We start from the raw sequence: 24,132 nt of genomic DNA, 5'->3' as shown, positions 1-24,132 counted from the left end.
ATATATAAACGCTTAGTACACTTAGCTTCTAGGTATCCTCCTGTCAAAAATAACCTTTAGAAGGTAAAACTAATTATTAGGGCAATGAATGTCGATAGAAACTTAACATTAACTGGCTAGCCAACAGTTGACCGTATCACATCTCTAGGGGCGTTAGCTAGGCTAATTAACTCGACAAGTTAATTAGTTAGCCACCTAACTAACATTACTTTGTCCCTGTCTCAGATAGATGGCTAGTTAGCTTGGAGGTTGCCAGAATAAAATAGCTATCCAGCTATCTATAAACAATGTCCCATATGCAATTCCATGACTGGCCGCACAGTGGCGCTAAAACGTAAAGCTAGTGAAAGTGGGGCTATTGTGACTGCAGATGGCGGAAAGGATAGGAGTGCAGGGAAAAATACATGATATAGCAGTCATTTAAACGCTGTGGGAAGAAGGGTTGCATAAGTACCCAAACTGGTCCTCTTTACCTGCACAAATAAAAAATAGATCCTACTCATTCTTCTCACTTTTAATACAATCACAAACAGCTATAAAAGTAGTATAATCTTTGTTATGTTTTGAATATACCATATACAAAAGGGGGGGAAACGTTTTGGAGATTGTCTTATCTCTGCGTAAGCCTACCTGATCTGGGTGGCTCCTAACAGTACATAACACAAGTAATTGTTTCTAACATTCATCCGATGCAAATAGACTGGGTTATTCATTTAGAGGTTTCTTTTATTACCAAAGCTGATCTAGCAGCTCTGCATATTACCCAGTGAGATGACATATTCAACAGTGTGATATGTTCATGAAGTCAGAGATACAAAGCTGTTTGCAGTTCTGCCATGAACCTGAAGAACTTCAGGAGTGACAGAGCAGAGAGAGGGCCAGCATGCGGTGAGAGAGGAAGGAAGATGTATAGAGAGAGAGAGAGAGAGAGAGAGAGAGAGAGAGAGAGAGAGAGAGAGAGAGAGAGAGAGAGAGAGAGAGAGCGAGAGAGAGCGCAGAGAGGCAGTCAGATAACAGTCTCTGCTCTAAGAACCTGATGAAGAAACAGTTATGAGTAAGAGGACCAACCTTAAACAGGAAATGGTAACTTCCGCAACATGCTTAAAGTCTCACCCCTGAAGATGTACGACATCTTTGCAGGTTTAAGCTGAATGTTTTGCTGAGCCCCTTTTCATTTGAGTGGATTTGTTTAATGTATGTGCTGTTTGCACATTTGGCTTGACTGAATGTTTGGCAGTGGAGAAGAACTCCTCTAGAGGGCTCGGACCATCAGTGTTATAGGGAAGACAGCGCAAGCCTCGCGGCACCGGCCGACAGCATGGTCCCGGTCCAGGATGGAACGACCACAGACAGACTGCTCGTTCCACCACAAGAGGCAAGTGCCTGAAAGCTTCATGACCGGTTTGTGTGGGTCTCGATGCTTAATGATGCTTTGTTCGCCACGCATGAGAGGGTGGATGTGTTGTGGCCTTTTGCTGATTCCTCCAACTCAGTTTAATACTGTTTAATTAAATAGGAACAAAATTAGATCTCTCGTATTACTCTCTAGCCCGCATTTGAAAGTAGGTGTATAGATAGTGTAGTTTGGGTTCAGGAAAACACAGGGGTTTTTTTTTTAGCATTACCACTTACCACTTACCACTTATGGTGGTAAGTGCAGTCTTATTTCCAGCTACGTCACACCGTAACTGGAGATTGTTTGCTGTGGTGCAGCAAAGGTGTAGAGTTGTTAAGGGGTGGAACTGGCTTACATCTGAGTGCTTCAGAGGCTAGATTCTGAAAGTGAAATAAAACCCCTGACAGTAGACATCGTTACAAAGTTCCCCCAGTGTAAGCAATAAGGAAACATTTTGGGGAACTCTAGGATATATGACCACATTATTGCTCACTCATGTGCATAGGCTTGGTATTTGTGATGTAGAACTGCCATATCAGTCAGAGCGTTATTATGATGACCACAAGTTTCAGGATGTTAAAATAAGAAGTTTAATTAACCTCAGTCTTGTTAAACCTTTATTTAACTGAACTGAATTGAAGTTTTCTTGTCTCAGTGAATTGCCTTGAAGACAAATACTATTTATTCATTCATTTGTTAATTAATCATATTAGTTCTCTAATTTTAGAACTCATATTAGTTCTCTAACATTAGGCACATTATATTGTTCCATGTCCAGTCTCCAAAATGCCAGAATATTTAAATAATGGATAATTATCAATAATTATTAATAAAGGAATAATTTTTTCTACTGTTTCTGACCATGCAGTCCTTGCCATCAGGACCAGGGTCTCCCCGGGGCAGGACGAGACAGGTGCTGTGTTCCTCTGGACAGAACACTGTCCACCTCACCTCACCTCATTCACATGTTCCTACAGGAATAGTCTATCATGTTTTAGTGTACTTAAACTTGTGTAACAGATCACTGAGATGTTTTTGGGTCACTAGTGCTTTCAGGATTACTGTGGAGATGCAGTGCTATGCTAGCATGGTGCATGCTGATCACTGAGTTGAATCAAAATGCATTTCCTGTGTGTGTGCCTATCAGGGGTCTCCTGCACGGAAGTTGGGCACCACGAGGAGACAGAAAGACAGAAAGGTAAAGAGTTATTTGTCCTGATGTTTCCACATGTCAAATCCAGAGTTGAGCTCCCCCTGCAATGTATACCTGATAAGTGGCCAGGAAACATTTTACATTTGCATTTATATTTTCTGCATTTAGCAGACTCTTTTATCCAGTGCGACTTACAAAAGTGCTTTGCCATAGAATGCATCTAAGCCAGTGCAGCAGGTTAGAGTCAAAGATACAGTTCAACTAGAATACTGCGAAAGAATAGAGTAGAATAGAATAGAATAGAATAGAATAGAATAGAATAGAATAGAATACTGGAAGCCTTCTTGAACTAGCCGATCATCTTAAAGAAGTGGGGGATGCACTAGAAGCATTATGCAGACCAACTGTACTGTCATGTCACTGCAGGATTTCAAGGACCCTGAGAACCCAGAGGAGAGGGAGAGGAGACATAAAGACCAGGCGAGCACTCTCTCAGAGAACTGCTTTCTCTGCACTGCCCACGCCACATTTCTTATATCTGGTTTACAGGAAACGATTGGTTTGACTCATTTGAGATGTACTAAACTCATTTCACTTGCGTATGCTACATTTAAACGAGGACGTTAGCAATTATGCAATTAAGTCAAATGTACATTCAACTCCGATGTGCCCAGCCAATTTCCCTCTCAACATTTAAGATGTATTGTATAGTATTTACACTTAACCTCCATAGATGAATTCAATAACGAATTAATACAACCTGGAATTGCCTGCAGCTCAAGCCTTTATACAAGGAGCTCCTGTACACCATCGAGCACAGACTGGGCAAAACAACAAGCAAAATGGAGTACAGTAGCAGTCAGCTACTGGACTATATCAAAGAGGTGGGAACACAGTATCACACGCCTTATAGACAACCGTCCACAACATACAGTATCACACGCCTTATAGACAACCGTCCACAACATACAGTATCACATGCCTTATAGACAACCGTCCACAACATACAGTATCACACGCCTTATAGACAACCATCCACAACACTGGAATTTTTCAGCACACCACATTAAAGTCCTTGTAAAAAAGTAGACTTCATTTTATACTTTAAAATGTTATTGTGATGTTATTGTACCTAAATACTAATGCACACAAAAGGTCTCTGTTTTTAAAGGCATTTGGCATGACGGATGCTGAGCACGAGAGCCTGTACGACAAAGTGAAGCACGCAGAGGTGAATCCGCTGACTGGCACTTCTCCTAATTCACTTATCTAAGCTGGGTCGAGGGGAATGATGGCTTTTCTCACTTTGGCCTTTTACCGTTTACAGCGGCCAGTTTATGCTCTGAAGGTCACAGTGAAGGAGGCCAAAGAGATTCTGGGAAAAGATGTTAGCGGTATGGGGCTATGTCTGCTGTCTGTGCCCAAAACGAGTGCCTCTGGTTCTAAAACGAGCACCCACTTGTCATTTTATAGAACATGCTGATAACAAACCTATATTTATCCTTCCACAAATAACCAGCCAAAAAAAAAAGGAAGTTAGACCACAAACACAAGGGAAAGACTTCCTTTTCAGAACCGTTTTCATAAGATGTCTTGGTAAATTGTTTCTTCTTTCCTGCTCGGAAGGCTTCAGCGACCCTTACTGCCTGCTGAGCATTCTGCAGAAAAGCCAGGAACCTCCGTGCACCAGCGCAGGGGCCAAACCACAGAAAGCTGTGGTGAAGGAGTTGGCCCAGCATGGAGAAATTTTCCAAACCGATATTAAGAAACAGACACTCAATCCGATCTGGGTTGAAACCTTTACACTGTAAGTGTATAGAAAAACCGACTCCTGTTATTGTCTTCGTATAGTGGTGGTTTTGAGAGAGTAGCATAATGTAGATTCCGATCGTCAAATTCAAAGTCGGAATTAAAAAAGACGCTAGAAATCTAGCAAAATGTGACGATTTGTGGGGTGTAAAAATAAATGAAAGAGCAGATTCTCATGGGCTGACATGTTCACCAGTGCACAAAACTATATCACTGTGATCTGAACACAGAAAGATCACCAGGCTTAAACAAACATCATCATAAATAAACTCTGAGAAAAGAATCCAACTCCTAGTTACATAAAAGGGTCATAGTTTAAAAAGGGTCACAGTGCTGCAATGTGTAAGTCATCTATTTCCTGTGGTTTGGGTGTCATTTAAATAACGGTAGTGACATTACTAATATTCAGAGTGGAGGCTGTCAGTTGTGCGCCTGGAAAAAAAGAGACACTGCACATTTGTGCGTTTTTCCAATATGATCGACAGCACAGAGGTGCAGCCCAGAGCTGAATGAGTTCGTGTTTGAAAGTGTGTAGCATATGGGGAGCTCAGGGAAAGCAGTGGGGTTGGGAGTCACTGATATTCTGTAGCACACAACTCATGTTAGTAGATGAACCCGGAGGATGATCAGGGACTGGCACGGCGAGCAACATATGCTCATTTTGTTAAGTATCAGCATTGACTCCTGTGTCTAGCAGTATCTTAGTAGGTATCTTGGACTCGATTGTACCAGCTAGGATACATTCTCTGAGTAGTTTTGTAAGTCGCTTTGGATCAGAGCGTCAGCTAACTGCCATATATATATGTGTGTGTGTGTGTGAGATAATTTGTGATGGCGAAACGGTGTTTCAGTTTCTGTTTCTGTTGATTAGGGTGTTTGAAAACATAACCAGCGCCAATTTCCACATGGAAATGATGTGAGTAAAAGCCTTTCCCCTGCACGGTGGGCGAGCATTTTAGCTGAGTCAGTGCGGTGAAAGGAAGTGGGTGGTGGGTCTTAATGAGGCGCTTTCTGTCTGTCTGCTTCACAGGGATAAAGACGAAGAGGTTTCGCTCGCTCAAAAACTCGACGAGTTCCGAACAAACTTCTACGGCCTGAAAAGGTCACGCTGCCTACTTATCTGTGTTTCACACAAGCGCGCGCACGCACACATGCTTGCGCATTATTCACATGGCAGTAACATTGTTGATTTGTTATTCAATATCATCCCATTACAGGATGATAAAGGACGCAAAAAAGGAGAAGGGTCAGGACGATTTCCTGGGAAATATTGTCCTCAGACTGCAGGTGACGCACTGGACAATTTACTCATAAAACAAAACATCCAATGGCAAACGAATGTAATATCTTTGCCAATATGAATGACAGGACCTCCACTGCACAGAGGACAGATGGTACAATCTTGGACCCCAAACAGAGACGTATCCGGACCGCGGCAAATGCCACCTGCAGCTCAAACTGATCCACAAAGAGGTGGGCGCCAGTCGGCTCGGTGCGCCCGACTGTACGGAGCGAGCAGATCCAGGCCGTTTACTACTACAGCAATGGCCCAGTAAGGCATTTTACACAAGACTTTTTGTGGTCGGCAGAGAGACGAAACTCTGAGCGCGGGCCGAAGTCCTTACGTGAACTACAGCGGAATCTTGCAGCAGCTTGTTCACGCGCACATCTCTAAACAGCAGGTATGTTGCGTGCGCGTGCCCCAGCGTACCTCCTTCCACACCTGCAGTGTTGAGAGCGACGATGCCATGGCGCTCCGCTGATTACACGGTTCACGTAAAATGCCCCCCCGCCCCGCCCAGTTATATTCTTAGCATTCATCAAACTAGCATTTCTCAAAGGGCGTTCTGGTCTGGCTTACTGAAGCTTTACTGGTGAGTGCTCGAGCATGGACTTCAGCTAATTCAGTCAGCCTAGTTTTGCCAGAGCAGAGATATGCAGCAGATATGCTGCAGCTGTTCCTGATCCTTCCCCAGTGTGACCTGGGCTGCAGCGCCTCGGTCGTTGTTCATTTTCGTTCCCCTGCAATCTGTCCGTTCTTGTCTCCCCACAGGACAGCAGGCCCTGGAAGGGCGAGATCTGTGGGGAGGGCACCACCCTGCTGGAGCACTATGCCACCCAGAATGACATCTCCCCATTTTTGCAAGACCTAGCGTGGGTTTCCTCCTGAGCCGCTGATATTCTAGGACATTCTTCTATTTAAATAGTGGAACTTTAACAATGCTTGATTGAAATCTAGGATTTGTGTGTGTGTGTGTGTGTGTGTGTGTGTGTGTGTAGTATGAGTTTTTGCAAGCATCCTACATACAAGAATGTTGTTATAGACTTGTACGATCCACAGTGGGACATCATCCATGGCTGGTTTACATGTCTGAATGTTTGTACGTGTGTGTGCAGGAAGTGGGTGGCCTACAGTAAACTGTATCAGAGTCTAGAGGTGGACTCCACTGTGCTGTTTCAGCAACTGACCAGCATAGAGTACCACTGGGACCTACAGGAGCTCCCTTACCAGCAGGTCTGAGTCTTCCAGAAGTACGCATGTGAAAGTAGGAACAGAATATCCACTTTTTTTTTTAGAAAGAAAGTGTCCATATTAAATGTGCTCATACATATCATCTTTTTTCCCCCACGTGGGCCATGTAGCATTTTGAGGTGTACCGGAAGTGAGGTCACATCACGTTTGCTACATGATCGCATTCTGCTAAAGCTAAAGTGGTACACATTGTTTAGGTATTAAGTTTTAACCCTGAAGTATGGGAGAGTGTGTTAGTGGGTGCGATGAGTATTGCTTGCTGCTGTGAGCTGATGAAACATTGATAATTTCACACCATTCTGTAAACTGCTAGGATTAAAACAGGGCATATATGTGAGATAAACAAACCTGGTTTAAACACTCCACCTGCTCTAAAATTTCTTGTGTTGTTAAGTGATACCAACAGTATTTTCCAAGTGTGACAGTTCATTTGATTTTTTGTTTAACTTTTGGCATGTGTGGGTATGTTGGCCAACAGAAACAAGAGCTAGGAGACTCTCTGCATGGCTTTCTGAAGTACGGTCTGTGTTTAGTCTCTAAATATAGGGACATATTTCAACCAACGCCCCAAACCACCCCACGGCTACACACACTGCTCAGGTAGGCAACTGGGCACTGATTCTGAGATCTTAGGCTTGTGTTATTTGCAGACTGAAATTAGTTAAATGCATTTGTTTTGTGTGTGTGTGTGTGTGTGTGTGTGTGTGTGTAGAGTTCTGGTCCAAATCTGTAAAACCCGAGCCTTCCAGAAGCTCAACCCTGCTAATTTTGACCTACACGATGAGGTCATCGATGCTGTAATTGTGAGAACCAAACACACATGAATTCTAATTAAGAAGTCATTAATACATAATTAATGTATTAACGTAATTAATGGTACAATTAACTATATATAAGTTAATTTTGTAAAGTTACAAAATTTTAAATAGGAATGTTATTGTTTTTAATAGAATGGTACAGAAGAATGGTTTAACATTAAAAAGGGGCTTCATCAGCCAATGACCAAGGTAAAATGCTAAACAATATTTCTGGATTTTCCATTAAATTGACTTAATTTACTTAATTAAATGTTGACGTCCACCTGTTACAGGATCTGCTGGAGAGCGTTAGTGCCCTCTGTCTTTTGATTAGGGAAGTGCAGGAGGACATTCGTCTCAACAAGGATGTCTGGAACAGGGTGTTTGTCAGGTACTTCACTATGTAGGAGAGTAACCACTGACCATAAATTCACCCATTCAAATCTGTTATTTTCATAATTTGCTCTCTTTATGTCTTCCTAGCGCCGTGCAGTTAGATGTGTTTACAATAGTGTACCAGAAGTTGGATGCACTGGTGAGAACGCCCCCTCAGTTGGGCTAAAACATCTTTCTATGTGATGAGAATACACTCTCATCACATTCATTACACAGTATCTGTGGTTTTTATTAGTAAGTATCTGTTGTTGATTCAAGTTTGTGTGCGTGTGGTGTGTATGCAGTTGGCAGTAGAAGTTCGAGCCACACTGTCTCAGTTAGAGGATCACATGGATCAGTCTCTGGCTAACAGTCTCTTTCCCATGTACCTGAGTCTGCAAGCCATCCACAAAGACAAAGCGTATCTACAGAAGAGGTGCAACTTCATAACATTCAACCAAAAACATAAGCGTGCAGATTTGTAGTGTTATTTACTATTACCATACACTTTATCTAAGGCCACAAGGAGGTGCTAGAGTTCATAAGATAGATGCTGCTTGTGTACTTAGAAAATTTTCCCCAATTCGTTAGTATATTGTACTTGTAATGGAAAAGTAAAAAAAACAAAACAAAATAAAAAAACTAATATGTTGTGAAATTGTACATTGATGAAATAATGATTGTGTCTCTTCAGTGGAGATCAGTCTGGAGCAAAGGGTTTTATTGGACACCTGACACCTCTCTTATATGAAAATATATTTATATTTGGCCTGTTATTGTTTTGGCATATGAAATGTCCTGAAGTGAAATATAGGGGTCTTGCCCACATATCCTGTTTTGCATAGAGGGAAACTCCTGCAGTTAACCAGCTTCCACGAGGACTTTCGGGAGGCTCTTCCTTATTGGCTGAATAAAGCGTTCAGCACCACCCTGGAGCGGGTGGAGAAGGCGGTGGAGGTGGATCAGGTGAGCTTTCCCCATCCTCAGGACTCTCGTGTGGTCCATCTCTTAAGAGAGATTTAGACCAGTGTGAATGTGTAAATGAAGACCGACATGGTTAAATGAACGATCATAAAGATGACACTGATATGTGGGTGGGAGATTTAAAAGGGGCTCTCCCCCTCTGTGTGCGCAGCTGCAGCCTCTCCAGACGGGGGCAGTAGCGGTGAAGCACAGCTCCTCTGCCGTGGACCTGGCCGCATGTCTGCAACCTCTCTGGCAGTTGTGGGAACAGCTGGGCTGGCCCGACTCCGAGGAGGGATTCATGCTCATGGTCAAGCTCACAGAGGTGCGTGCTGGTGTTAGGAACTCCTGCCAGCGTCCTGCCTAACACTCACCAACCTTCACACAGTCTAGGCTCCCGGTTATTCTAGGCTGACTAACCAAACTCGCGTGCCGCACTTGCAGACAAGCGCAAGTCTGTGTGTTTTAGGCTAACAGCTGAGTCTGTGACTGAGCGATATACCAACTTATGACTCTAAGCAGACCCAAAAGTGGTTAAAGTTTAAGGATTTTATACAGTCAAACGTGAAGAAATCCCCAAATCAGAAGATAACGACACACACAAAGGCATTACAAAAGAAGCGCCATTGTAATCCCAACATTCTAACTTATACGTAACTTGTAGATGTATTCTAGGAAGAAATAACATTTTTTCTACTTATTTTTTTATCATATATGATAAAATGTCATGTTTATCATTTTAACTCTGATACGAGTTCTGATGTCTCTGTTAGGATATGTGCAAGATTGCTTCCTCATACTGCCGTTTACTGAAGTCTCGGGTGCAGAGGCTTTCGGAGAACTCCGACCCTGGCAGTGCTGTCAACATGGTGAGCCCAAGACAAGAGGCGGAAGGAGAGAGACTCCACTCAGACGCACCACTACACTAACTACTTCTAGCTCTACAGTTTCTCAGGTTTTCTGGAGAAAGGTGATCAGTCTGGTTTTGCCTCCAGCTGTGTGTGGTGGTCAACGACCTGGAGCATCTGCACTCGGTGCTGAACCGTCTCCCTCAGCAGCTCAACTGGGCAGGACTTCGTGAGCGGACACGCAATGTGATTGGAGAGGCGCAGTTCCAGAACACACTTCCGTCCCAGCTGCAGCACACACAGGCTGTCCTGAACCGTGAGATCCGCTCGGCTGTTGACACCCTTGGGAAGAAGGTAACACTCTTTTACGGACATCTGTGACATCACGGCCGTGGGAGTCTGTGCAAGACAACACAGCCGACGGACACTAGACTTGGTGTCTGTCCCTTGCATTATGTAACAATTATGTTAACAATGCCGTGTGTGTGTGTGTGTGTGTGTGTGTGTGTGTGTGCTTACACTCATATTTGGGAACGCTCTTATTCAAAAAGGCCGATAATCACCTAGCAAAACTCCATACATGTTAGTCAAAAATATAATCCAGAATCATCTAATTAATCTGAGGCTTTAAACAGGATCTTACTAAAGTCCTTTGCTAGTGAATAAAATGTCTAATTTTCTCTCCTAAAATGATAATTAAAAAAACAGATAAAGATATAAACGCTATACTTATCCACACTAGTTACTAAATACCTTTACAAGAGACCATTTTCCATCGACTGGGCTCCAAGATGAGCTGATCACAGAGAGTGTGTGAGAATACTTTCACCATAGTGTCCCAGCACTGACTGCTCCTGTTTCTCCTCCGTCTTCCCAGATGCACACAGACATCGAGGCGTTCGTCCGCGGGATGGCCACACGACACAGGCTGCCTTCCAGATCCACGGAGGATGTATGCACGAAACGCCACTGAGACTTATGGTCAGAGCAAACGTGTTGGTTCACAGAGCTGCAGTCATCTCTCTGCCTCTCCCCCACCAGGCAGTGAATCCTCTGATGAAGTATCTGGAGAAAGAGCTGAAGTACATGAATGAAAATCTGGTACAGGAGAACTTCAGCAGGTGTCTTTCCTTTCCTCTTTCAGCAGAGATGCTTGGCAATATAATTTTTGTATAAGGACATTGTGTGTTGGCTAGAGTGTATATTGATCTCTGGTGTCGGTACATCACATCACAGCCATAACTGGCCTGTCTGAGAACCACATGGTCACATATTAAGTCAGGCGTGACTTTACTCCGCACTTTAATGCAAAATGTTTTAGACTTTCTAAGGTCATCAAAAGCCTGATGCCATGAGGTCAGAGGTCAAGTTATGATACAGTATTCACCTGTTTTTTTTTTTTTCCTCTTTTTTTTTTGCTTTCTCTCAGTTTGTTGACTCCGCTGTGGACAAACTCAGTGAAGATACTGCATCAGGTCTCCCAGCAGGAGGACAGCAGTGTGATCTACTTCCAGAGGCTGCAGTTCACACTGCAGGTTCACTCTCTCTACACACGCCCCTTCTCTTACAGGGGAAGCTTCCTGCACAATTGAGCTCCAAGTCTACCGCTAATGTGCAGCATCCATTTCTAAACTACAACCTGCCACAGCACAAAAAGGTCTATGGGGACCCAGAGCTATGGGGGCGATTCTACTGCTTACATCTCTATCCCGTCTTATGTCACCTGTTCCCATCTTAGTCATCAGGGTTGCAGGTTTATGTCATGGGTTTTTCTTTTTTTTTACGTCAACACTTTAGACAGACATGGGCAGACATGAACCACAGGATTTTAGAGTTCTGAGAAACATTTAGCTTCATTTGACCAACATCAGGTCATTCAACCTGATCATGTGACCCAACCAGGTGAATTCAGTCTAATTACACTACGGTATTTTGAGAAACCTAGTCTCCAGTTGACTCACAAGGCAGGCAAAAAAAAAAAGAAATCAGCTTCCAGATATTTCCTGATATTCCTTGTATACGCTGTACATTTTTAACTGCTAAGCCATTAACTGAGTATTTTTGTATGTGCTGTTTGGTAGTGTCTGGAGCAGTGCTTTCATGCTGAAGGCAACGGGCTTCCTCTCAACACACTGCACACAGAGGAGTATAAGGTCAGAACTAATTATCAGTGTTCAGACAGTCAAAAAAATCTTAAGCACTGCTAAAATTGTTGCTAAAATAAGATACTTTCTTGAAACACTGTACACTACTGGCAGATATGATGTCTACTTGTGCCTGGATAGCCTGTCTTGTTTTCATCTGTCCATATTTCCCACTCCAGGCTCTGCAAAACCACTTGATGCTGAACTCCATGACCTGCAAACAGCTGATGGAGAAGTTTTTTGAGAGGAAAGTCTGGGAGCAGGTGAATATTCTTGTTTGTGTCTTTTAGTGGATCCAGCATGCCTGTAGTCACGTGTACGCGGGTGAGAGCACTTGGGTTATTTATGTCTGTAACAGAAAGTGTGTCACGGCGAGAAGTACGGCGCAGTGACGCTCATCATCTCCTACAAGCGCTCAGATGAGAAGCTGCGTGTAGAGGTGTTGAACGCCGTCAACCTCATCCCCCTGGACTCTAATGGTAGGCATCGGCGTAACAAGTGTTCCTGGCGTGACATGCGAGACCTTCCAAAGATGATGACATGCCAAGGACAATTTTGCAAAAGATGATATTTTGACAGTGGTGTAGGGTCCTTCCCCTGAAGTAATAAAGAACCTTTTTGTATGAGTTTAGCAATGATGTGTGGAATTAGAATAACCACATTTGGACTGAAGGAAAACCTGTTTTGGGTCCAATTTACCTCAAAATGTCCAGAACAGGAGCAGTGGAAGTCAGTCATCTGCTGTGTTTCAGAATAAATACAAATGCATTTGGATTTGAAATATTTCTCACCTGCTTCATGACGTAGGTAGGTTCTGCTCAAGGCTCCAAAGGCTGTGATGCTGTGTGATTTCTGAACTGTTTCTCTGCAGGCTCCAGCGATCCCTTTGTTCAGATTTCTCTGGAACCGAAGCACATCTTCCCACAAGTTGAACCGCACTATACCAAGATCATAAACTGTGAGCTCAACCCACTGTTTGAGGAATCCTTTGAATTGTGAGTAAAACTATTTAAGTTTAATCAGCAGTTTTAATTTAAGTCTAATAAACACAATTCATTGGCCAAAATGACTAATTTGATCTATTTTGAAAGGAAAAAGTAGGTCCATAATGTAAAAATAGCGATTACTTTACAGAGTGCACATACATGATGAAAGTAATAATTCAGTCTGATTTGGTTACATACAACCTTCCCTCCCCCTCAAAAAAAACCAAAAACAACATAAGTAGAATTTAAGATTTAGTCTATGACTAGTCTTACTCAGTTTCTACTCAGTTTATGTTTCTACATGTTCTGATTGTTGGTTCATAGTGGTAATTTTACTCATGCCCTATGGGGGGCAGTCTTGTAACATTAGAGCAGTGCCAGTCAACAGGAGCATGCCTGATGGTGACAGTGCTGGACCACGACACCCTGGGAAGTGATGACTTTGAAGGAGAAGCCTTCCTCTCCCTGAAGGCCGTGCCAGGGGTGGCTGGAGGCGGAGCCTCCCCAGACCCCGCCCCTGCACAGATCCGCCTTCCGCTGCTGCACCCCAAACCAAACAGTACAATCTTCTGTTACTCTTAAAGCTAAAGATGCTTCACATATTTTACTTCATAAACAACACACGTCCATCCTGAATTATGTGCTCTTAGTATAACGGCAGTCGGTCTAGTTGTTGTCAAATACACAAAAGAATGAATAACACAAAGGATGCAGAGCCATATTACATTTACCTAACGCTTTTATCCGAAAGAACTTACAATTCTGACTGAACATAACTTGCACAATTGGGGGTTAAGCGCCTTGATCAGGGGTACAACAGTGGCAACCTGACAGTGGAGGGGCTTGAACTGGCAACCTTCTGATTACTACTTGAGTACCTTTACCACTGCCCTAATGCTGCATAAATGTGTCTGTGATTAGGCTTTTCACTGTGGTCTACACGTGAGAAACCCTACTGTGACTCCCGTGACTGCGGAGTCTGCAGGCCTCATGGCTCTCTCGTGTGTTTGCAGGTGAAACCACCCTCAAGTTGCTCGAAGCAAGAAAAGGTGAGCGTGAGGCTCAAGCCTTTGTAAAGCAGCGCAGGCAGAGAGAGAAGAAGTCTCAGGAAACGTAAAACAATGGAAAAGTAATGAGCAAAGAAGCAAGGTATACAACAGATCTTAGAAATGTGGCAACAGTTTTAGATCTGGATATATTGTTTCTGATGCATTTATTTTATAGAGCAAAATGTAAGTGAATTATTCTAAAATGTTTTGCACAATTATATTAGAACAAGTGTTAGTTATATCTATCAGACTTTATACATTGTAATACATTGTATATGACAATGTTTTGTGCGCATTTTTGTTATTAAAAACCAATCGCAAAAAAACGAGACATTTTCATCCAAAAATATACATTTATTTTCTTGTACAAAATCAGATTGAAAGACTGTAGCTGAATGGTTCTGAGCAGATGATTACAGAACTCACAGTGAAGCACTGATATTAGGTCAAATTCTTTCATTTCTTCAACTTCACACTGAAATGAACCTAAATTATTCTAGCACCTCTGCTCCCAGAGGAGCAGTGGATCCCAAGAACAGAGCACCCACAAATGTAATTTGTCTTACCAGACTTAAGGAACTCTTAGACTAGCCTACGATCTGTTGGATCAGTCTATTCAGACTGTCCTAATACCCAACCCTAGGCAGAAGCCCACTCATACCCTAACCTTTACTCATGATCTGATATTAAAATTATGAAACATGCCCAGTACTTATTCAAAATGTCTGTAGTCTCATCTGCTCCATGGTCCTAGAATATTCATATAGAAGACGCCCTCTGTTGGGTTGCTAGAATCAGTGCACATAAAAGGTTGCTTAAACCAATCTTTTTTGTTTGACACCTGTTCACACAAAATGTCAAAATGAATCAAAAGCTTACATGAAAAAGGTAGATTTAAAAACAGACTAGTATCTTATTACACAGAGTCAATATCTTAAAAGAGAACTATGAATAAATCTTCACTTTTTCCTGCCTCTGTGTTGTACTTCATGGTTGTGGTATGTGGACATTAACCTGAGTGTGCCAAGCTGTGTACAGAGGTGTGTTTTCCATCTCTGTTCAAAAAGTAATGTTTCTCTTTAGAAAATCATGGGAGTTATTTAAAACAATAGTTATACAATTAAAAACAAAAGGTTTTGCAAAAGCAATGAGGAGCTTTCAGTAATGCTATACATTTTCCTTTGTTGAAGAAGTTTCAAAATGTAACACACAAAATCCACTAATTGCAGAAAGAATGCATGTCACAAATTCTGATTCTGGAACATTCCCAAAGCATGTGTGGGAATGTTCGGGAAACTGTTTTCTGAATGCTGAGGCAATAAGCTGTGATTGTCCCACTTTACCAGTATTTGCTGTGCTATCATCTGACACAGGTAGAGAATATCTACTAGATAATAATCACATTATTTTCATTGATATTTTAGGTTTGAAACTGATTCTGGCAAACTGGCAAGTGTTGGTTTCCCATACATGGATCAAACCTAGTCTTGGACTAAATTGCAAAGGAAATGGAATCAGAAATTCTCTTTAGAGTCTTATGATGATCTGGGTGAGCAAAACTGTCCCCAAGAGTTCTTGTTCTGAAAAGCCTTTTAATAAACTAAGAATATAATTTGAAATTACAGTATTTATGCAATAATAATAATACTCATTTACACCTAAGCTCTCCCCTTCCCAATGAATAAACTCATGACAATATGAAAAGTCTAAATTCAGTAAAAACAGCTTTACCATTAGTTATTTGCCTTGGGGCTCATGGAAATAAATACGATGGCACCTGCCAATAGCCCTATATGAGAATGTGTGTGTGCGCGCGTGCATTTATGTGTAAGAAGCAGAATAGGTGGCCTCAGAATCAGAGTTAGATCAGTAATTGTGCTGGGTTATTGTTAATCATAGTTTAAAGGATTAAATATATATTTTTTTTTTGCAATTTAAAGGATTGCACGCGTCACCCATCCGAGTCAGATTCAGATGGGGACCAGAACGAAATCCCGCGATTGTTCCTCCAGTTGCGCGTCGTTGGGATTGGCATAGTGCCCTCTATCCGGTACCTAGGAACCAAGGTAGTACGCACAGTCAGCCACATCCCAACCAGTAAGGCCCACGCAACCAGCGACAGCTGTCTCCACTGGCACCCGTCATGTGACATAATAAAGGAAAATAATTAAGTGGGCAGGGGAAAGACGGGTCATTAGTAAAATGAAGGCAAAGCCAAAAGAAAAATGTAACAAAACGCTAAAAAAAATAAATAAATAAATACATTAAAAAAGTGTGTGGAACATAGTTAGATCAGTACTGATGCAGGGTTATTGATAATTGGAGCTGGATCAGTAATGGTTTAGGGTTATTGATGAGGTCAAGCTCAGGTTGAGAATTTAGGACCCATGTCAGGACATTAGGTAAGGTCAGGGTCCACATGAATCCTCTATGAATGGCCAATTCCCCCTAACTACAAACATTTCTAATGAAAGCTTATAATGGTCCTCATTCAATACTTTGATAGGCCAAGCCAACTATCTCTACAACAACCGAGAGTTTACACTAGGATGTTCTAAGACAAGGTTCAGATCTTGCCTGGAATGGTTAGATGAAGATGATCTTATGGTTAAAGAAACAGGGTTTAGTCCGGGAGTACAGGATTAGGTACTGGTTACATTTAAATGGCAGTTTCTGACAGGTGTCGGATAAAGGCCAAATCACTGTGTGCTAGGAACAGACCGGAGTCTAAACCTCATGCATTAAACATTCATTTTGTTCGTTGTGGCTTTTGTTATTTGTTTCTTAAAAATTACAAACTTGCTGAGCAGATACAGAGATTCCTAATTAGGGCCCTAAGAGAGGAGCCAGCCTGTGGATCGGAGCCAAGGCGAAGGTTTAGTTTGGTACCCACACGTGTCCTCCTGGAGGTCCAACTTCTCTGAAGTCCAGGTTCAACCGTCATCCTCCACCGTCTTCAAGAGCCGACAGTTTTGGGTTTGAACTGAACTCCACAAGACGGACTGGTCAGGCCTAGGTTAAGATGGAGCTCAGAGGAGGGACTGGTCTTAAGTGTTCAGAATGGTTCAGGAAACACAGGGCTGGTGCTCCGGACTGGTGGACATTCAGGCTCTGCTAGTGATCTGAGCACACCGGGCATTCTGCAGATGTGGCACACCGCTCACAGCACACGCCGTGTTGGCAAGGCAACGCCACCGAGCCAAGCTCCTCGCATGACACGCAACACAACCGCTGCTTCCTGTACACGGCCTGAGAGAGAGAGAGCCAGAGGGAGGGGCAGCGAATAAAAATTGTACTCACCACCAAAAACAATTCTAGTATTTGAACAGAGAACAGATTGATACTTTCAGGTAACCGTTCTTAATGTTCTGCACTGGTGTACCAGGATAGGGTGCCCGTGCTTGTACCTGCTCTACCATCCGCAGACAGGTGCAGATCTGCGCTTGCAGGCTGCACACCGAGCTCAGAGGGAGCCTGTGCATCAGCTGGAGCTGGTGGAGCTGCAGGCGTGGGTTCTCTGCACTGCGCAGGCTCTCGAGCGCCTCCTCCAGGAGAGCCGCCTGCTGCTGCACCTCCTCCTCGGCCTGCCGGGCCCGCTCGGCCTCCATGGTCAGCCGGCTCGCCAGCGCACGCGATTCCTCTGCGTCTGCTTTGAGCACCGCCCAAGACTGCCGACAGTGGGAAGACTTCAAACGGCCGTTTAAACACGTACCCAGACAAAACAGGCCCGCGTTCAGTCAGGAGCCAAGGTGTCCAATTTTGATTTGTCTTGATCTGTATTGTGACTGCAGTTGACTTTGCAATTACTTAATCACTTAATTAGTTACTTATCCTTAATTAGTTAAACTCATAGGTTTGTAGATATTTATTATGTGAACTATCTGGTTACTACATTAAAAAGACTGCTTTGCAGTTGCATCTACTGTATATTTAAACAACCTTATTATAGGACTATTGTTAATTGCCATGAGAGAACAATAAAAAGATTATTTTAAAAAACATAGATCCTAAAAACCTTGTTAAGAATACAGGCACCGTTATTGGTTAAAGATCACCGCATTGCTTCTAAATTGTGATTTTGATACATAAACGATGAAATGTACAGATCTCTCTCCTACTCTGCCTTATCACCACTCATCACCTGTCTGGGAGCCTTTATATGAGAAGACACTTAGAGAAAGACAATAGCTACTGTACAAAATGTGAAGAACTGTCTCTGTAAAAATGTTTAAAGGAAGAAAAAGAAATCCCTAATTGTGCTACTGCTTTTTATCCTTGAGTTTGCACACACTCATGTGTAGACCCACACTTATGCGTAGACACGCCCTCTCGCACCGATGCACCCTCACCTGAGACATCTGCCTCCAGCTGTGGTCCCAGTGTTTCAGCACCCTGTGAGCCTCGTCTACTTCCTGTTTCAGACGGGAGGCCTCGGTGAACATGGCTCCGGCGGGCAGGAGGGCTGGTGGCGTGCCGGGGGAACTCTGACCTGGGGGGAAGTGTTCCCAGATACTACTGCTCATTCCGTTCAAACCTACACAAAAAGAATGCGTGGCTGAGCACACAAATTTGCACAGATGCTGCTACAGCTTTAACTGCTTCTCATGCCTAGTGTAAGACATTTCTCATGTAAGCAATACTTGTGGGAAAAGGAAGTGCTGCTAAAATAATGGCTACTAACAAAACACAGCATCGCAGAGGCTCCAAGAGGCTACAAACCTAATGAACTATGCGACGCTCCCAGAAAGCTGCTCTCCGATTGGCTGGGATGTGGCAACTGAGCTGCCAGAAAAGGAGAAGCATGAGCTCTAATTGGCGGAGAGGGTGAGGGGGACCTGAAAGGGGAGGGGCTACTAAGAGATCCAGGGATATTAACAGGAGCTGAGCTCTGAAGCTGATTCCCTCCTGTTTAGAGACACGACACTCAAAATCAGTTCAAAATGGCATTCTCTCATCAAAACTCACCAACACACTTTCACAATCCAAAGCATGACAAAAATCGTTACAGGCGTGCATGGCGAACTTGTAATTGTTTCTTGTGCTGATTGGCAGGTAACACACAAAGCTTAAAGCGTTTCCAACCCGAGCAACAGAGTTGTGCTGACTCGCTGACTCACTAACTCAAAAAAAAAAAAAAAAAAAAAAAAAAAAAAAAAAAGCTACAAACCCAGAGGAAAAAGGCTTCACCCAAACCCACTCAAGTTTCTAAAAATAAACACAAAAAGCACCCTGCAGTCACAGTTAAGCACTGCTCCCATTTGAGCTGGTTGGTGCGAACCTAACATGAGCCCCATGCTGGGTATGGAGCTGCTCTCTAGGCTCTTCTCCAGCGCAGACACACCAAAAGCGTTCAGGTCCAGATCATCTAGCGCAGACTCTGAGCAACACAAGACACACAAACCATGCAAAACTTACAGTGCCACTACGAGAGCTTACACACTCAAACACCTAAAGGTCTTAACCCATGTTCTTATTCTTGTAATGTTCAATATTACAACCAATACTCTTATTTTGTAACATTTAGGTTACCACAGACATTACATTTTCCACCACAATCCTGTCAAATTCTACTTTTTAACCCATTGTGGCCTGTCAAACTTTGAACTTTAATTTTAGATTCAGAACTGACCCACTACAGATTCCACGGTGTCACTGGTGGGGTAGAAGGGCAGAGCATTGGCATTCATGCCCGTGGTGGGGCCAGGGGGTGCCGGGCTGGGAGGTGTCGCTGCCAGGCTCGAGGGCACACTGGACGACAAGCTGAGGGGGCTGCCCACCGGCAGAAACACCGACAGCTCCTACAGCAGCAGACAACACCGCATTAAAGACCGCACGGCACTGCTTAACACGGGTCAACCTCACAGCCGCAAAAGAAGGCAAAATTATCAAGCATGGAAACTTAAAAGTACTTCCAAAAAAATAACAATGTAAAAGTTATGTAATGCAATATATAAAACTGCAGAAGGAGCAGAACAGTACCGGCTTGCTGTGCATAGTGGAAATTTCTTTACTGTGAGGTTCCACTGCAAATGACTTCTGTTTAGCCTGAACAAAAAAGAAATACATTTAAGGGAGGATTTTCAGTTTGACACAATCAACGTTTGGGACGAAGGAACACGTGATATGATTTCACACCCGAGTTACAACCTTGGACATCTGGTCTATCCTGTCACACTGAACATTTCAGTTCAGGTGCTCACTCACAATAACACAAAGTCGTGTGCAGCAAATGACTAATGTCTGTCTATCGTAGGCGATCCATTACCAAAATCGGCACTTCCAGTTACAGTGGTTGTTAATTTTTACAATTTCAATAGTAACACTAGCAAAATATTGAACAGTTTGCTTTTATGCACCTGGTCCTCTCTCTCAAACCCTGGCGCTCTCCCATAACCCCCCTCTCCTGCCCAGCGCGAGTGAGACACATCCAGGCTGGTGGACTCCTCATACAGAACCCTTCCCAGAAGGCCTTGTGCTGAGGTGGCATTATCAGTGATTACTGAGCAGGGAACTGCAGGGGGGGAGGTGCCCCCCTCTGGGAAAGGCTGGTCTTCACTCCCACTTGGTTCTGGGTGAGAAAGAAAAAACACACTTTATTCATACTTCACTTTAGCTACACATCTTCTGCCAAGACAATAGCATTTTAAGGGCTGCATTCAAGCAATTTCAACTATTGTCGAGCAACATTACACTGGCAAACCTAAATAGAACACGCAATTCTTCAGCCACATTATTTCCTAGATACATTTCATAAAATTCACAATATAGTTCCACTATTAGGGGTAATTGTAGCCGTAATATAGCACGAGCATTCACACATAACTAATCAACTCTCCTTTTGGGCACAGAAGTGAACCTAATTAGTATAATGAGATTATACTTAGTATAATTAGTATAACGAGATTATACTCATTAGTATAATTATATAATGAGCAGCGTCATGGCCACTGGACTGACCTGAGAATCACTGGACTAGATCATACACTAGATAACTATACAGGCCTTTCTCAATCATGGTTAAGGAGCTCTTACTGTCCAGGTGGGCGAAGGCACAGAAAGGTCCTCTGGGACAGCTGCCGCTCTGTTGCATGTCATTACATTTGGTGGATTTATAGATCTGCAGACAGACCCGGAGCAAAGGAGATGTTTTCAAAAACAAACAACCAACAAAATCTGCAAGCCAAATCATCATACATTAGAGAACAAATTAGTGTCACAGGGATGTAATTTCTTCATACCAATTATTATTTTTAAGTGTGGTTTCAGATATGCCACAGCTGCTCCCCCCCCCCCCCCTTTTCAAGAGCATTTAAAACAACCTTTAAATAACCGAAAGTATCTTGAGAATAAAATATACAGTGACTTTCTACTAAAGGCTGTTAATAACTAGTGACATCGGTGCCAGGTGTGGGGTGAAATGCCAGTATTAACTGTATGACTGACAAGTAACGATTCGTTTGCAATGTGAGGTGCACTACCTCTGGGTGGAACTGCTGCTCAGTTCGTGTGTGGCAGTACTGGCAGCCTTCCCCACTCTCACACTTACTGGGGTCACCCCACTCATCACTGTGTTTCACTGATGGACAAGGCAAGGCTCTACACACACACACACACACACACACACACACACACCATAAGAGCAGCGTTCAAAACCCCTCGACACTGCTCAGATTGAGACATTTATGTTAATACAAAACTAACACATGAACATTAGGTGAAGGATGACCACTACACAGTCTCACGTTTACAAATGATCAGCATTTCTGCACTAAAGGTTGCCGGGTGACGTCTTGCTGGGTTAGCACTTACCTGTATTTGTGCTTGTGAGGGCATCGTCTGCGGTCCTTGCTGTTGTGGTAATAAGGGCAGGCGTAACCTTGGCGACACAGGCGGGGGGGCTTTTTGCAGAGCTCAGTCTTGTAGTGAGAGAGCACGTAGCTGTTATCTGTGCAGAGAGAGAGAGAGAGAGAGAGAGAGAGATTTTAGCGAAACTATAAATACTTTGCTGCTTTCCAAACATTCCTTTAACCAGTCAATCAAAATCTCATATTTCCTTAAATATTTTTATCATATTTTGCTTCATCATAAAAATTGAAGTATTTGTCCTCACCTTGCCAACGTGGCTCCTCACTCAGAGTTTTTTCTATTAGAGCTGTACTTGCCACTAAGCCAGACTGTCCCTCCACCAATCCAGTCTCTGCCAATCCAGAGCCAGCCTGAGCCTCCAGTGCCTGTACCTCCCTGCATGACAGACATCCACGTGCTGGCTTACTGGGACGTCTTCTACAGTGGCGAATGGCTGTGCTCCTTTCCACATGCCATTCTTGATACAATTCAACAAACAACACCAGGCAACCAAGCACCACTGCAAACCATAAAAGAACACCGACTGAAAAGGTTACACTCTTCAAGCCGGGCCTGCGCTGCCAGCCGTGAGACGTACCGGATGTCGAATACTGGCGATCGCAGGTCATGAGAGCCATGAGCAAAAGCACAGTGGGGGCCATTCTTACTGCAGTGGCCCTTGGCATCCGTCTCGTGAATACAGGACCCTGTCTTATAGTAGCGCAGGTGGTAGCGCCGCTCTGTGTCCCCGGCCGTCCGGTGCAAGAACGGACACCTAAACACAAATAATGCCAGCAGCAGCTAAGAAAAAATAGAGTTGCTCAGGAGACGCTTCAACATCTGCTTCTTCCTGAAGCATTGATTTATCGGAAGATCTGCCAAAACGTCTGTTCTGTGTTACTTTTAACACACCATTAGCTAAGGTGAACTCATGGCCTCCACTCTTTTGACAAAACCGTGAGCTTAACACCACCACCGTTTTTATCTGACCTGCGCTTAAGTTGCGTTTTGCTCACATATGGGCACCAGTGCAACGTGAAACAACCAAAAAATAACCAGCGATCTCTTCTTACTCGTCTCCATCAGGACACGTGCCAGTGCCCTCGTCGTACTTGACGCAATACACATCAGGACTGTAGCTAAAGGTCCCGTCACGCCTGCGGATGGGTCTCCGGCGACGCTGGTTCAGGAAGTGCCAGTGGAAACAGGTAAAGGGGCGATGCTGACTGCATTTGTGCTGTACAAACAGAGGGCACTGTTCTGTTCTGAACTCCTTCAGATATCTAAAAGACAGGGGGAAGGGAAATACAGATAAAACGATGGTGTTGAAGGATGTGTTTAAAGGTGGGTGTTCATAAAGCCTGATTTGTTATGTGCGCTTAACAACTATTGGTCTTTTGATCGTGGCAAAGCTACATTAGAAAAATAACTGTACTCGTGCTGTTAAGAGCTATCTATAGCAACTTTAGCTAAAATTGCAATGCATTTCGCTTGTCCTTAGACTCACCACTGCGGTTTTAACTTATAGACTAACCTAACATAGCTAACTTTGTAATGTAAGGCTAACGTAGCTAGCTACCGTAAAGGTTTTGAATATCATTTGCTAGCTAAACGTTAGCCAGCAACTTCAAAACACAGGTGAAGAGCAGGAAACGCTAACCTGCCATTTCGGTAGGCCCCCCAGCACACAAGGACAGGGTTAAACGGGCTTCTGACTCACACTGTGACAGAAGTCGCTACGGCTTGTAAAAGGATGGCCCACGTAGCTAACGCTACCTGTCCGGTCGGCAACGTCAGGTGTGTTTTTGCGTGCGGGGAACGTCAGGTGTGCGGGGGGTACGTACGTGTAGTGTTGTGGTTTCTCAGGCTGAGCGTGCAGCACGTTGGCGGGAGACGCCGAGCCGCACGCAGAAGGAGACGAGGAGGAAGAAGAGGAGGAAGGTCCGAGGTTCGCCGCAGCTACCGACGAACTGGGTTGCGTCGATCCCTTCGACATTTTTTTTTAATTTTTTTTTTTTACCGAACTGTCGCCATCAAACTATATAATATTGCGAGAGCTTCGGAGTCCGCATCTTTTTCAATGTGCGCATGCGCGGGTTTGCTAAAGAGGAACTTCCGGGCCATGTTGATGTAACAAAAAAAAAGTCGAAGGCAAAAGTAAAAAGATATATATATATATATATATATATATATATATATTTTAAAGAGTCGGTAGTCAAGCGCGTTGATAAATG

General features: G+C 43.5%; 2 protein-coding genes across 3 annotated transcripts; one reads left to right on the top strand and one right to left on the bottom strand.

Annotated features, from left to right (window-relative positions):
• The first annotated feature begins 1,022 nt into the window (after window positions 1-1,022).
• On the top strand, window positions 1,023-16,315 carry unc13d (unc-13 homolog D (C. elegans)). Of its 2 annotated transcripts, none has more exons than XM_027023253.2 (35): window positions 1,023-1,083; window positions 1,238-1,375; window positions 2,265-2,309; window positions 2,544-2,594; window positions 2,976-3,029; window positions 3,326-3,433; window positions 3,721-3,780; window positions 3,877-3,943; window positions 4,176-4,356; window positions 5,230-5,274; window positions 5,389-5,460; window positions 5,576-5,645; window positions 5,727-5,831; window positions 5,948-6,040; window positions 6,412-6,512; window positions 6,756-6,873; window positions 7,370-7,491; window positions 7,604-7,694; window positions 7,842-7,898; window positions 7,982-8,079; window positions 8,172-8,223; window positions 8,369-8,499; window positions 8,909-9,029; window positions 9,199-9,351; window positions 9,800-9,895; window positions 10,022-10,228; window positions 10,752-10,826; window positions 10,916-10,995; window positions 11,304-11,409; window positions 11,956-12,027; window positions 12,198-12,281; window positions 12,377-12,497; window positions 12,890-13,013; window positions 13,361-13,563; window positions 14,018-16,315. In XM_027023253.2, the coding sequence occupies exons 1-35, from the start codon at window positions 1,051-1,053 to the stop codon at window positions 14,119-14,121; spliced, it is 3,438 nt and encodes a 1,145-aa protein (XP_026879054.2). In that variant the 5' UTR covers window positions 1,023-1,050; the 3' UTR covers window positions 14,122-16,315. The 2 variants fall into 2 exon arrangements, with proteins under 2 accessions (XP_026879054.2, XP_026879055.2); XM_027023254.2 differs by having other exon boundaries at window positions 1,068-1,123.
• unk (unk zinc finger) lies at window positions 14,387-23,979 on the bottom strand. Its single transcript, XM_027023246.2, has 15 exons — window positions 23,743-23,979; window positions 22,972-23,181; window positions 22,497-22,673; window positions 22,164-22,294; window positions 21,863-21,998; window positions 21,532-21,649; window positions 21,086-21,170; window positions 20,410-20,621; window positions 20,033-20,098; window positions 19,683-19,851; window positions 19,332-19,430; window positions 18,773-18,958; window positions 18,403-18,587; window positions 17,461-17,721; window positions 14,387-17,302 (listed from the first exon to the last, which is right to left on the bottom strand). The coding sequence occupies exons 1-15, from the start codon at window positions 23,892-23,894 to the stop codon at window positions 17,168-17,170; spliced, it is 2,322 nt and encodes a 773-aa protein (XP_026879047.2). The 5' UTR covers window positions 23,895-23,979; the 3' UTR covers window positions 14,387-17,167.
• Window positions 23,980-24,132: the final 153 nt, after the last annotated feature.

Source organism: Electrophorus electricus, chromosome 14 (assembly GCF_013358815.1).
Source record: "Electrophorus electricus isolate fEleEle1 chromosome 14, fEleEle1.pri, whole genome shotgun sequence".
Lineage (NCBI taxonomy): Eukaryota > Metazoa > Chordata > Actinopteri > Gymnotiformes > Gymnotidae > Electrophorus > Electrophorus electricus.
The sequence above is the reverse complement of the archived record's forward strand: the minus strand, read 5'-3'. Positions and strand labels throughout refer to the sequence as shown.

Coding starts and splice junctions, on each gene's coding strand:
- unc13d (XM_027023253.2), top strand. CDS start 1,051: ATGAGTAAGAGGACCAACCTTAAACAGGAAATG. Junction 3,944..4,175: donor TCTGGGAAAAGATGTTAGCG/GTATGGGGCTAT, acceptor CCTGCTCGGAAG/GCTTCAGCGACCCTTACTGC. Junction 5,646..5,726: donor ATATTGTCCTCAGACTGCAG/GTGACGCACTGG, acceptor TATGAATGACAG/GACCTCCACTGCACAGAGGA.
- unk (XM_027023246.2), bottom strand. CDS start 23,894: ATGTCGAAGGGATCGACGCAACCCAGTTCGTCGGTAGCTGCGGCGAAC. Junction 21,171..21,531: donor AGCAGCAGTTCCACCCAGAG/GTAGTGCACCTC, acceptor GTCTGTCTGCAG/ATCTATAAATCCACCAAATG. Junction 17,722..18,402: donor GCTGGAGGCAGATGTCTCAG/GTGAGGGTGCAT, acceptor CACTGTCGGCAG/TCTTGGGCGGTGCTCAAAGC.